This window comes from Athene cunicularia (genome assembly GCF_003259725.1).
Source record: "Athene cunicularia isolate RWA chromosome 3 unlocalized genomic scaffold, athCun1 chr3_part1, whole genome shotgun sequence".
Lineage (NCBI taxonomy): Eukaryota > Metazoa > Chordata > Aves > Strigiformes > Strigidae > Athene > Athene cunicularia.
Window position 1 is genome coordinate 32584862 of NW_020799097.1, and position 14322 is coordinate 32599183.

Below are 14322 nucleotides of genomic sequence, written 5' to 3' on the forward strand. Positions count from 1 at the left end.
AACCCACAGGGAGATGGCGGAAATCTGCCCGCCGAGGAGGAGCACCCCGGGGGATCGCTCCTCCCGGAGGAGACCTCGGTGTGCCCCAAAGGGTTACGAGAAAAGCGGGTGGTGCGGGTTTATCGAGAAGGGTGGGGACGGCGGCCGCCCCCGAGCAGCGGTCTGCCAAGCGGGTGCTCATCTGGTGACGGAACAGTCGTGTTTTAGCAGCAGCCTGCAAGCACGGGTTGCCCACTGGCCATGGGAAGGGTTGCGGTGAGGTGCACCCCAAGGGGTATGCAGGTGCCAGAGGAGACAGGAACGGAGGGGGCAGGAGTGAGGGTGGTAACCAGCCAGCTTCAGCTGCTCCTAAACCCCCCGAGAGTTCGGGGCTAAAACCGACGTGACATAAAGGATGGATTTGGCAGGGGCAGGGGCAGTGTATTTTGTATTTGGCTAGAGCCTGCCTTTTGGACAGAAACACTGCCTGGAGTAAAGACCTGATGAACTGAAGGCTTAGCCTGTTGTTCCAGTGGCTGCTCTTACCCTCATGATTAAAAATGTGTTCCTCATCGCTAATCAGAGCTGTCAGGCGTCAGCTCACACTCATGGATTTCTGCCTTTTCCTTGGAGACAGTTTTGTGGTGCCTGGCATATTGACTGCTCCTAAAGATGTGCACAATCATCAAGTCATCTCAGTCCTCTTCTTACTTAAACAGGTCGGGCTTCTTCAGCCTCTCATGGTAAATTACCTTCCCCATCCCCTCACTCATTTTTGAGCCTTTTTTTCCTGCTGCTGCTTCAATGTTTTAGCATTCTTTTCAACTGCAGGCACCAACATTTTAACTGGATGTCGGGATCATCAACGTAGAGGCGATATCACCTATATATTCGTGTTTCCCGATCCACTCCCTATAAACTGAAAGATCATTTAAACTCAAGTTGCCACAGCATCATGATTAGATGCATTCATACAGCTTACACGTAACCCTCCTTCAGGTACATTTCAAGTGTATGAGCTGCACACACCAACACACCAAGGACAGGGAGTTACTGGGCACACCCTGGTTGTCAGGCCTTGTTTCAGGCAAGCTTATCTGTGGTTGCAGCTCACCTAGATGCAGCCACAGCTGCATGGCTGAGCTATGAGATCAGCCTGAGTCTGCCGAAGTGTCCCTGCCTCCACCCCCTGTCCCCCCCCCCAATCACCTGACTTGGTTAAGACAGGTCTCCTTATCCTCTGCTCTTCATGGAGATTAATGAAGCCCATCCAGGCTTTCTAACACCCCTTTATCACCATCATGCCAGCTGTTGCCCTCCTCAGGATGCCGCTGACTCTCACTCAGTCCAAGATCAAACCTGGTGGTCCCAGCCAAGACCCCCACCCCAATATTCAGTCCAACACCCCTGCCTCTGTTTTAGCTCCAGTACTGGTGGTGGTCCCCATTCCACAATCGTGGTTGGGACAACAGGATGTTCATACACAAATTGGTCAATCTTGCCCACTCTTCCAGTGTTGGAAATGGTCATTTAGGGATACTTCCTGAAGGATTTAAGAAATGGGACACTTACTTAACAGTCTGTACCCTGAGATATCTTCCCAGCTTATGAAAAATCAAAGCTTTCTCCAGTGCAAAAGGTTGTATCTCAGTCTTCATTTTAATAACTATCAAGGGACCTGTTCCTATACCATTTACATATATCTCTGTTACATAGTGGAACAATGTTATGTAGTTTAAATACACATTATCTAGTATATATTGTAGAACATAGAATATTATAATTTCATTTGCTGTTGGTCAGTTCTTTTTGGTTCTTTTTTTAATGAGAAACAGAGTATGATTATTCCCCATTCAATGCTGTTCACAGTTTTATAGATCTCTGTCACTTCAATACCTACTGCTTTTCTTCCAAGAGGCAAGGGCCTATCCTGTCATCCTATACCTAGCATGAAAGCCATTGCATTGCTCTCAGCCTTGTGACCTTTTTCTCTAAGTTGTCAAGCTCTACATTAATTTTTTAATGTGATATCCAGGAATGAATGTAGTATATAGGAAGGTTCAACCTCATTCTTGCCAGTTGACACTGTTTTAATATGAAATTAAAAATACCCATCAAGAAGGCACAAGAAGCATTATAAGAAGGCCAGTGGTAAGGCTGGATGCTAGAGCTGCTCTTGGAGGAACACAGTCTTTTATAAAACTCATGCTTATGTCTCACATTTTTGGAGAGTTCCCTCTTCTTTGGCCGTATTTGGAGGAAAGGCAGATTTGTTTCCTGCTTCAACAGTATCTCCTCCCACGCTGTTGGCATAGTTTGAAGGACCTGACTTAAGAAATTCTGATATCTGGAACCTGTTTGTCTTGACTGCCTACTGACTCTCTACTTCCATTGACCAACATCAACTGGTCCCAGTATAGACCAGGTCTGCTTCCCCTCCCCTGCTAGAGTTTTTATCAATACTCTCTCACATTCACTGTGTTTATACGAGGGACAGCAGAGCCTCAAAAGCATGCCTTGTGCATGCATCAAAAATCAGGCGAGGCTTTTGGTGATATTTAGTTCTCATGGCAATCAATCCCAAAACTAAAGATCTTTTTGCAAGAAAGCTCTGCCTCTTGTGCAAATAACTGCACCTTACTGTAGAAAGCTCAGTTCTACCTGAAGACCAAAGCTGTCAGCCAAATCTTATCACAGACCTTTAGGAGGATTTTTAAAGGATCTGGATCTCAACCACTGATAAGAACTGGGAGTCAAATTAGTTAACTTGCTATTGTTACGGGAAGCCAGTGCCAAGAGCAGAAGATTGCTTTGACCTACAGTAGTCAGAGGTGATGTGATGGAGTTTCCTGAAGTACCAGGATGTATTTTTGAGCTTCTTAAGGATCAATAACTTGGTATAGCATATTGCTTGCAATCTACACAAGGAGTAACAGAAATTACACTGGCTGAAGCTTAATCAACTGATGGTTTTCTAGCCACCCAGAAATGTAAGGTGTTATTCACTGCTATAAAGGAGCTGATTATCAGCAGGTAAGCTAGAAGAACTCTCAGATTAGAAACTGAATTGACTGTTGGTATGGCACTTCAAAAAAAGGCAGTGGCACCAATGATGCAAGCCTTCAAAATATTTCAAATACCCATACAAATAATTTTGGTCTTAGCTGGAGCCATCTCTCACACAATTGGTTTTCATCCTTTAGCTTATCATTGGGCAGTGGGTAGTTTCTAAGTGATTTTGCTCAAGAAAGGAAGATTAAACAGCTCTTATGTAGAGCAACATCCATCAAGAATCGCTAGTTAGACAGCTATGGGGCATCCACTTTGTGCTGCACTGTTGTGAAGCTGAATGGGGAACAAAGAGTTCCTTCCCTGAAAGAGTCATCTGCTATCTATTTTGTCATCAGTTACTCAACCGTCTCTCAGCTTCCCAGAAGAACATGGGTTGGACATTTCAAGATAAGCATACTCTAAGCTCTAAGCTTCAGATGTGATAGAGCAGATCTGCACTTTGCCAGGAGTGTGCACTTTTCCCTAGAACAATGTCTTCTTTCACAGTTGCTGCTTATTGCTAATTCTGGTTGTGAACCAGAGGCAGTCAGGAGTCATGAAGAGGTTCTAGCACCATACAGAGCTTCTCAGGGTGGTATTTGAAAGCTTGAACAGACACCCCCCCCAAGTCATATATTTAAAAAAAAATAAAAATCAATTATCTCACAGTCATAACTGGTAGTCATTTTGAGAAGGTTGTGAACTTTTGGCACTTCAGTTCACCGAAGTATTCCAGTACAACAGAAGATGAGTAAGTGCTAAAGCCAGGAGGACCTGTTCCAATCAAATAGGCTGACTTCCACATAACACAGGCCAGAGGTGTTCTTATCCCACCCATTTCTGAAGAACAATAGAAGACCTAGGGAACTGCAAACCACTATACATCATATACAGACTTTCATAAAGCTTATAAAAAAAGTGCATTTGACTTCTGGTTATATGCATTTATATACATTTTAAACAGCATGGATTAGTCAAAAATATATTTTTTTTCTTTCAGGAGGAGAGGTTTTATAAGGACTTCAAAATGGAAACCACATCACTTTTTGGAAGCTAATGCTGCATGTATATCAGTGTGATAAGTGTAAAATTTTATTAAAAATTAAATATGAGGTAATTGTAATACTTCATCATTATCTTGAGAGGATGTTTTGAATAGGATACCAGAGAGGTCAATTAACAACTGTGGAGAGTCTTACCAACTTAATATTAAGGTGATATAAAGCTGGGAGGGATTATGCATCCTCAGAGGATATGAGTAGACTACAAAACCACTTTGATAAATGGCAGGAGAGCACATAATAAATAACACCGTTAAAATGAAATTTAGTCAAGATAATGTAAAACGATTCATAGTGGATACTTAAACATACAAAGCTAGATTTTAGAAATGCAGAAAGGCAGCAATACAACAGAAATGTCTGGGAATTTCAGTATTATTAACATACATTCAGACAAGAGTCCAAACATATTTGGACATCAACATATATTTGGGCAAATGGCCAAAGTCAAACAGCTATGACAATGTTTTGTATGCAATAGCTGTAGCTGTCTAGTATTTTAATGGGGTTTGTTACTTTGTTGGATTATTTTTGAAAGGAACTGGGCATTCTCAATATCTGACTATGGCAAATTTTAATTCTCTTCTTCAGTAACGCCCCAGATGATTGCTAAATGCCAAGTTTGATGTAGTATCTATAGAAGGTGAATCTAATTTATAAAGTTCTCCATAATTTTCCTCTAGTGAATGTCACTGGAGATGATTAACTAACTGGAAACTCAGAAGTCAGGTTGTATATTTGCTTAAATTTGTTTCTATTGAAATCTGAAATTAATTTGCAGAGAAGAAAAGACTTCACATAGATCATGCTAGACTGTACAGATCAGTGCATTAAGCTCACTAAAGCCAGGGGAACTTCTTCCATTTCTTGCTGGGTTATGATTACAACCCTGAAGACCTTAACTGAAGCCCTATTTATTGGAGTGTCTTGTACTAGGGCTCTGTAAAAGGTCACAGCTAAGGTAAGCCCAGAACAAATTAATAGAAGAGTGTATTACCTTAAGATGGTCTGTCTAAGTGGTCAGAGAAGTAGCTTCAGTCCGGTCCTTAATCCTCTAAGATTTGGCAGTTTCTTCCCAGTCTGGCCTTTCAAACACGGCACAAGACTGCAGCCAGTTTCTTGAGAGGAAATTAATCCATTTGTAGGATGCAGTATGGTCTAAATGAGCTGCTGTGCAGCAACCCCTGATTTATAGCTAGGGTCCTACATTATCCTTGTGATGGACTGAAACAAGCTGCCTGGGTTAGCATGCTGAGCTGTCCTGCAGTGGGACTAGACTACAGTGCATCAGCAAGTTAGCCGCCTGGCACCACCAATAAGAAATGACATTTATTTGCCAGAAATTCACACAGGGTTAGGTGATGCCATTAAGTTTTGCTGAAGGGCTCCTGGACTGCATGAGGCAAGCTAGTAATTTTGGCAGTGGAACCTAGAAAGAGTTCTTCTCCCTGACAAACAAACAGAGAGTGTGATTCAGAAGTCTAAATGTAGGCATCCAAGTGCCCTTGGAGATCCCTTAGTGTGTCCACCTTCTGCTGTAGAAGAGCACTGATGCTCCATAGGCCCAGTAGGTCCTGCGGTGTAGCTGCCAGCCCCATGGAGATGTCTTGGCTACTCTAGGATGTCTTAAAGGGAACAATATGCCTACTAGGTGTATGCTTATCACATACAGACATAGGCCAACTATGCCTATATGTGACTGGTTGGTTGGCTGAATCACTTCAGAAGCTGCATGGACTGTATTGATCAGAGCTCCATTTATCTAATGGATGCTTACACCTCCAGTTAGCTTGCAGGCATACATCTGTGTGTAAACAACCAAATGTAAGGGCTTTCTTACAAAGTCAATCCTGCCCCTAATCTCCCTGAGCACCCATATTTCTGTTGGGAAGGTGTATTACAGACTGTCCTTGCCATTGGACGTGTAAATGCATATTTCTGATCTGACAGCACACAGTATCTCCTGTCTTGAACTTCCAGAATTCCTAAACCAGGCACTTGCTACCTGTACCAGGTGTAGAACCCGACTTACCAGTGTACTCAGACTAGTACCCCCAAAACCGGTGTGACCGTCTTCTCTGGGACATTAACCAGAGACACAGACTGGACATCCTTCTTGAGCCTGAACAGGCTTCTCATTTGTGGGATTTATATGTCCTGAGGCCTCTAATATGTAGACGTCTAGGCCTGAGTTAATCTCCAGAAGATGATCCATATCCTCCTAAAACAGGCATTTTAAATATGTAAGTTAAATCACTAAAGAGTTGTTTGTATCTACTGATTATAAAGGAAGCCAAGGTCTAGCCAAACTCAGGTTTAGACATCAGACTTTCAAATAGCAAAAATTACATGACATGATCCAGGCCCACAGTCTTGAGGTTTTCTGAAGCTGTTGAATTTTTAACTGAATACCCAACTTCCCATAGGAACAGGAGAGGGAACACAACTGAACAGGTGGTGAGCATCCCTTTCCTTGGCATCAGGAATATCTGTAATCAGGTCATACCATGTAATACGTTTCCAGTGAGAGACTGAGAGGGCCCTTATTTGAGTATCTGTTGCCAGGAGGCATGCAGTTCAAAACTCTTTAGAAAGAGACAGGGCTTTAACCTTCCTGCCACATCCTATTGGATTTCTTATGCATAAGATCACAAAGATAAAGAAACTAACAAGAAAATAGCCTTCTCCTTGGTTTTTGAATGAATAGCCAGTCTTCAGCTCTATGACCAACAGAGAAGTATGAAAGGATATAAGGAGATCATCATACAACCCTGGTATGTCATTATACTGTGCTTTATTTCCTCACCTAAACACAGCGGAAGTTGTGCAGAGCCACTTTGCCATCCATCACAAGGAGGCAATAATGAATCCTATTCTTATCTGCTTGGTTTAAAGGACCTGACTTCAAGGTGACATAAAGCTGGGCCATCCCCTGGGAGTGCAGCCCAGCAGTACCAACATACAGCCATCGCAAATTTGGCCCACCTCTGCCAGCTGAAAGAGAGGCATGCACAAACAGTAATACTTCAGTGTTACTAGCAGTAACACTGGTCAGTTTGACTAGATTAGGAGCTTGTTCTGTCCCTGTAAAAGAAATTGCTGGTAAATCATTTCAAGACCACAGACTGCTTGCTCTTTCTTAACCGAGTTTTTGTATGTGACTGTGTGAATTTACGTAGTTGGGATGGTGCAGCATAGCTGTTTCAAAGATCTAATTGATGTCAAGATTGAGGTGACTAATGGGACTCACAGGATCCCTACAAGTAAAAGAAGTCCACGTTAAATGATATGCAGTTGTGCAGTTCTGTAGTTTGCTTTTGGGTGAACGATTGTGGATTTTATACAGTTCGTCAAGGATAATTTGAAAATGCCTAAAATCATTGATCTCTGACAAACTCCTCGGGAGTTAGCTCCAGTGAGAGGCTGGCACAAGGCCAAAAAACGCAACTGGGACAACTGCAGGCAGTGAATCTGCCACCACCTGCTTTTCATCTTTTTCCATGTCATGCTTTGTTTGTCATCTGTAGAAAACCTATATAAATACATAAAGTCGGGTAGAAGTTCATGAGGGAAGCCATTTTTAATGAGATCACTGATGCTCCACAGAGCTTTTAGCTTGTGATTAAGGCAAACATGCATAGTCTTGAGGTACAAAAGCAAGCAAACACAGCCAGAAACAGAAACCACCAACAATACTGGTTTTCATTTACTTATCACAGGCTCAGCAATTTTGACATGTGGGCTAGTTCACATAGTTAAGCTATTCAGCACAGGATTAAAACACGGGTCCAGCCCCCCAGCTGCACTGGGGCAGAGTTGTCTTCTGCATTAACACTGCCTGTTACCCTTTGGTGGCACCTCAGAGTGACCCTTGCCCATGCCTGCCAATCTCTAGGTGACTTCAGGGTGAAAAGGCTGGAGGAAGAAGGCTGCACAGCTGAAGAATTCAACTACTTTGGAGTGATGAGAGCAAGAAAAGCCCACAGTTTGTGACATGAACCTGATTTGAGATGGAACTGAAGCATGTTATACTTTGCATAATGCGAGCTTCAGAGAAAACCCTCCAAGCAGTTGGTGCACACAGATTCTGGAATGAGTGATTTTTTAATCTTCCTTGTTGCCCCTGTTATACTCCCTATCACAGACTTGCTTAGATCACCACAGGACAGACTCATCATAATGCTGTTGTGTTCTGTTCTGAAGAAAACAAGTTAGTAGAGCCTGTAAAAGCCCCTCCCTCTTTGTCTCTGCAGTCTCACCAATACATTAAGTGTACTTGCATTCTCAACCAAGCATGCAAGATGGTAAATTTAAAGAGATTAAATTCTACTACTAGTAATGATGGAGAGCTAATAAGGAAGATCTTTTGCTGATATGGAGAATCTGAGTTATGTGTTAACAAATAATGATAAAAATGTTCACTTTAGGAATCTGGTGCAGTGACCAAAATTGTCTGAACACAGTGAGCATGTGCAGTATTCCAGAATTAGCCCATTACATTTTATAACATGCCATGTTACAGCATGAAGCCACCTGGCAGCTGGAGTGCAGGCAGCCTTTGATATGCTCAGGAAAGAGACCGCTATTCTTTCACATCGGTGTTTGACCAGGCTGAATGAACCAGTGGCATCCAAATGAGCTCACTTCTGTGTTGAATAAAGAGATGAGTGAATAAGCACATCATTGCCCTTTTGTGTGTGGCAAAGTGGGCCAGCAAAATACTGGTGGTAATGTGCTAAAATACAACAAGTGCTTTGTCCTCCTTCGGTACATCACAGCCAGGAGTTTGCTTGCAGCCAGATTTGGGAAGAGTCAATTTGTCAAAAAGAAACAAACCCTAGGTGAGCCAGGAAATTCCAGGATCTGGGGATGAACAAGCAACACTAAAAAATCCCCATGTTGTTAACATAATTACAGGTAAAATCAATTAAAGGTGGATAAAGCTGTTAAAATACATTGTCAAACAAAGGTCATTACAAAACAAAACACAAACCAGGACACAGGCAAAAGAGCACGGCCAAAACCAGACTCAGCAGGCAGAGCTGAGGACAGCCAGAAATGAAAAGGACTGATCCAGGCCAGGGACCCAAAGCAAGGAACAATTTCCTTGCTGGGTAAAAACGGTTTATTCAGATGACAGGGGGATCCTTACCCAGAGGATAAGAGCAACTAAACAATATACTTGCTTCATCATTGTCATAACCTAAAAAAATCCCCATACTTATCTTACAACAGAAATGTATGGCTAACAAACCAGAGGCAATCTTTATTCTTGAAACTGATGTTAAAAAGAACAAAATCAATTGTTTTTTCTTAAGAGCATTTAAAAAATGGCATTTCATGGCTTTTGGTGCTTTGTGGTGGTGTTTCTTTGTAGTGGGAGGCTACAAATTACGATCAGGAGATAATGTTAACACTGCAAGGAATACAGGAGAAAAAAAAATGATGCATGTTTATGCTCATTAAATGAATTCTTCAAAGGAATCAGGATGAAAACAAAATAAAGATTGCCAGCCGTGTATGAGTAACAATATTGAGTGTTCTGGATGGTTTTTAAGGGAGCTGGTTGAAACCCTGACACAAGCAGTTCACCCTCATGAAGGTGTCAGCAGTTTCTGGAATGCAATGATTAATTTTTGCATTACATTTCTACAAAATTTTCACCCTCTAACACCACTTAGAGCTGTCCTTAAACAGGGAAATACTTGACAGGTCTGAGGGTATGCCAGAGGGAAAAGTAAAGCATCCACAGTAGTGTAGGCATCATGTTAAGAGCTAAAAAGATAGAATAGGAACAGCCCGTTTCAGCACCGTCAGTTTGAGCAGACACAGCGGTGGGACATGTATCTAAGAGCTTTGGTCTGTTCTTTCATTTACATTACAAAGAAATGTTTTTGGCAGAAAGTCAGTGTAAGCAGCATTCATTAATCCTTTAAGGGGTTTGATAATTCAGTATGTTAGTACACTGCAGGCTATTGATGCTGTCAACCATCCACCAAGATATAAATTAAACCTTGATCCAGCATCAGTATTTCTGTATGCAGTCCTGAGATTTAATGAGATTGGAGCTCAGATCATGGGGTGAAAGCTAGTGATGGCTGATAAGTTTGTGAGATGTTTTGGGCCAGGCAGAAAACACCAGAAACTGAATAAAACTTGTGAAGGAAGTCATCATTACTACACTGAGTATGAAAAATGACAAAAATGAGACATGTGATTCAACCTGACAAAAAAAATCCCAACCCTCAGGAGAAATCTTCAAGTACATCTCTGAACTTTGGCTTAGATACAGAAAGGAAAAATGGGCTTCTCATGCAGCTCTGGTCATCCACAGCATGGGTGTCTCTGAATGGTTGCTCAGAGTCCTCTTACAGTCAGTGGAGAAAACCAAACTTTTAGGCTATTAATCATTTAATCCTAACATAGACATTTAAACTAGGCATGATGAAGTGCCTCTTTCTTTGTCTTCTTTATAAAGGGAGAGCAACTGACTTACCTACATGTAGACATCTACACTGAAGATACCTAAAATTACCCACTAGGAGACCCATCCTCAGTACCTAGACACATTTTAAATTACCAAGCTGAGCTTGTTCTGATTGGCCATCTGATGACTGACTGTCAAACTCAGCTGGTTTTAAAGGACTCTTGTAAATCTTGGTCCTGCTGAGAGAGCAGCTCCACACTGCAGTGGTGTCACCTAGAAGTCACAGTGCAACTCTCAGCACCAAACTTTACTGCAATTAAGTAGCTGGCGAGTCTCCACAGACTTGCTCTATGGCAAATGAAGAAAAAGGGGGACTGCCACATCAAGAGATTCAGAAGTGTAATCTGACTTTGGTGGTTTGAAGATGCATCTGTATTAGTGTTTTAGTCTGGATCAGACGAGAGCTTTTAAAGCTAAATTCCCAGTCCTTCCATCTACTGGGACTTTGTTCACATTATTCATTCACGCAGTCTCAGAGAACATGAACTTTGTTTTTTTTAGATCAAGTAATCGGGAAGAAGGAGTCCAGGAGTGTACCAAATACACTCCAGATGCAATGAGCATTCAGTCCATGGGACCAGATTAGGACTATTCCAAAGAAAAAAAATCCCGAAAATTTTTATAGTGTGGGTGTCAGGTCCTCAGTACTGACTGTTTTGCTCTTCAGGTCTGCCACTGGTTTTCACTACTGGCTGATGTAACATGAAGTGAATAGGGCCCCAGAAGAGTCACATGCTCCATTAACCATTGGAGGATTTTAGGAAGATGAGATCGCTAAGTTATCATACTCAAAAGTGAATGAGATGAATAACCACCAAATGGTAGTTTTCCAAAATCTGCTATTTGAAAAAAGGAAACATCCATTAAACAAAGGCAGAAACAAGTCCCGCACAAGGCATGAGGTAGCGAATTAACTGAGGATGCAAAATACCTGCTGATTATCGATTACTTTTCTGGGTCTACAGAGTTGGTATATCTGGCTGAGCTGGCTAGTAAATTCAACAAACAGCTACCCATGGGATTTTGTTTATAGCAGTACAGCTTCAGGAGTTCATCCAAGCATAAATTGTAGTAAACTAACCATGACATTATTACCTCCAGTTAACATGGCTGCAAAAGAACAGTATAAACTGCAAAGCACAAAGACCATTTTCAGCACTACAGACCTAGCTGAGTGTACCAGTCACCCCATTGAGAAGTAGTACTGCACACCTGATAATAAAGTAGTATTATCTCTACCAGAGTCCAAATACAAAATAAAATACTTTAGGTTAAATCTTTTAATTATGAGATGGTACAGGAGGCTGATGAGAAACACCACTAATCGGGGCTCTACCAAGATGGCCTGAAGCATACTGAAATCAGCTTAAAGACAGTCCTGAATTTCTATTGATTTTGGATCAACCCTTCAGAAAAGGCAGACCTGATGTGGTACTCAGATGGGAGATTGCCTGGGAACACCTGGTGCTGTAGGTTTGTGGTGAGTAACCAACACTAGTTTAGCCACAGACCCAAAACACAGCACCACTATGAAGAAAGTTAAACCTATCTCAACCTGACCAATACACTGCCCAAATTGTCCCACGCACCTGGCACCCAGGAATTAGTTGCCTCAGGGAAGACTCCCATGTCACATCCCCTACCAGCTGGTTACCTTTATGAGAAGATAAAATCAGGTTCACAGCCCACATCTGTATGAGAGCTCTGACTGTGTAGGCATGTTCAAGAAACTGAGTGGTCATTGCAATAAGGCTGGAAACATCTACCCTGGAGGAGAAGGGGGAGGTGCCATTCTTCACTCACCCTACAAAGTGGCTCCCAGAAGAGAGGTGGAAGGTGTAACTGCTGCTGTCTCCATAAAACAGTTCTCCAGAGACTGGGAGGGCAGTGATGCAAGGGACAAATACAAGACCAGGCTCAAGGCCACTGCTTTTATCATAGGTTTCCCAGGCAAGGCAAAGCAAAGTGATAAACAACACAGAAAACAGGAAAACCTGAAAGGACCCATTAACAAGCCCTGGAATTCAATGTACAGCAAGAAAGGGTGCAAGCAACGGAGCAGGTAAGGGAGGTAAGGGAGCAAATATGCCATCGTCAGGACCAGCAACAGCAAGTACCAGGCTGCCAAGTAACAGCTGGGTATCTGTAACAGCTGTAAACTCAGTCTAGCACACTCCAATCAAATCTGTAGTCCCCACTGCAGGTATTAAAGAGGGCTGTGGTGGGTTGACCTTGTCCAGCAGTCAAGCACCCACATAACTGCTCACTCCCCCACTCCAGTGGGACAGAGGGAGAAAATAGGGAGAAGAAAACTGAGACAACTCATGGGTTGACATAGACAGTTTAATAGGTAAAGGAAAAAGAAAAAAGCAATTGAACCAAGGAAGTGTCTCATCACCTGCCATAGGCAGACCAATGTCCAGCCAGTCTCTGAACACTGACCATGTAGGAAGCCACTCCCTGTCTCTTCTTCTTCCTCTACCTCAGTTTTTATTGCTGAACATGATGCTATATGGTGTGGAACATCCCTCTGGCCAATTTGTGTCAGCTGTCCTGGCTGTGTTCCCTTCCAATTGCTTGTGTGCCCCTGTCTTACTTGCTGGGGGACAGCGTGGGAAAAAGAGGAATCCTTGGTGCTGTGCAAGCACTGCTCATCAACAGTCCATTGGTGTGTTACCAACACTGCTTTAGCCACAAATCCAAAACACAGCACTATGTGGGCTGCAATGAATTAAGTTAACTCTATCCCAGCCAGACAGCTACACCTTGGAGCTCCTGCTTCAAGTGATCATTATAAGAATTGATTCATGTGACATTTTCTATAAGCACCTTCATTGCTTCACAAGCTTTAAGGTCTTCCTCGTGCAATGTATTTGCATACTTTCAGGGAAGTTACAAAACCCTTTATCCTTCCTGTAAACAAATGGACACTTTGATACTCCGGAAGAAAAAATGACATACTTTTCATACTTTGTTCTTTAATAATTCTGATTGAAAAAAATAGATTGGGCATGTTTCCATTGTTACTTCTTTTTTTTTTTTTAGACTAGTAAACTGTTTCAATCCTCCAAGTTTTATCTGAGTATGTGGTTAAAATTGAGTTTTCCTGAGAAGGCTACTCTGAGTTAAATTTTACCAAAGGATCAAAATATCTTTTACTTAAAAAACCCCTAACAAAATAGCCTTTTAAAAGTATATTGGAACAGGGCTATCTCATTACAGAATCACAGAATTGTCTAGGTTGGAAAGGACCTTGAAGATCATCTAGTTCAACCCTTAACCTAACACTGACAACTCCCAACTACACCATATCCCTCAGCGTTATGTCAGCCCTACTCTTAAACACCTCCAGGGATGGGCACTCCACCACCTCCCTGGGCAGCCCATTCCAACACCTAACAACCCGTTCTGGAAAGAAATACTTCCTGACATCTAGTGTAAACCTGCCCTGGCGCAACTTGAGGCCATTAACTCTTGTCCTATCACTTGTTACTTGGTTAAAGAGACTCATCCCCAGCTCTCTGCACCCTCCTTTCAGGGAGCTGTAGGGGGCGATGAGGTCTCCCCTCAGCCTCCTCTTCTTCAGACTAAACCCCCCCAGTTCCCTCAGCCGCTCCTTGTACAACCTGTGCTCCAGACCCTGCACCAGCTCCGTTGCCCTTCTCTGGACACGCTCGAGTCATTCAATGTCCTTTTTGGAGTGAGGGGCCCAAACCTGAACACAGGAATCGAGGGGCGGCCTCA

General features: G+C 42.6%; 1 protein-coding gene across 1 annotated transcript in view; it reads right to left on the reverse strand.

Annotated features, from left to right (window-relative positions):
* The window catches only part of OGFRL1 (opioid growth factor receptor like 1), a 14259-nt gene extending 13707 nt beyond the window's left edge, over positions 1 to 552 (reverse strand). Inside the window, exon 1 of the mRNA XM_026844074.1 lies at positions 526 to 552. Within this exon, the coding sequence (XP_026699875.1) occupies positions 526 to 552 (27 nt within the window). The remainder of the gene's footprint in view (positions 1 to 525) is intronic.
* Positions 553 to 14322: the final 13770 nt, after the last annotated feature.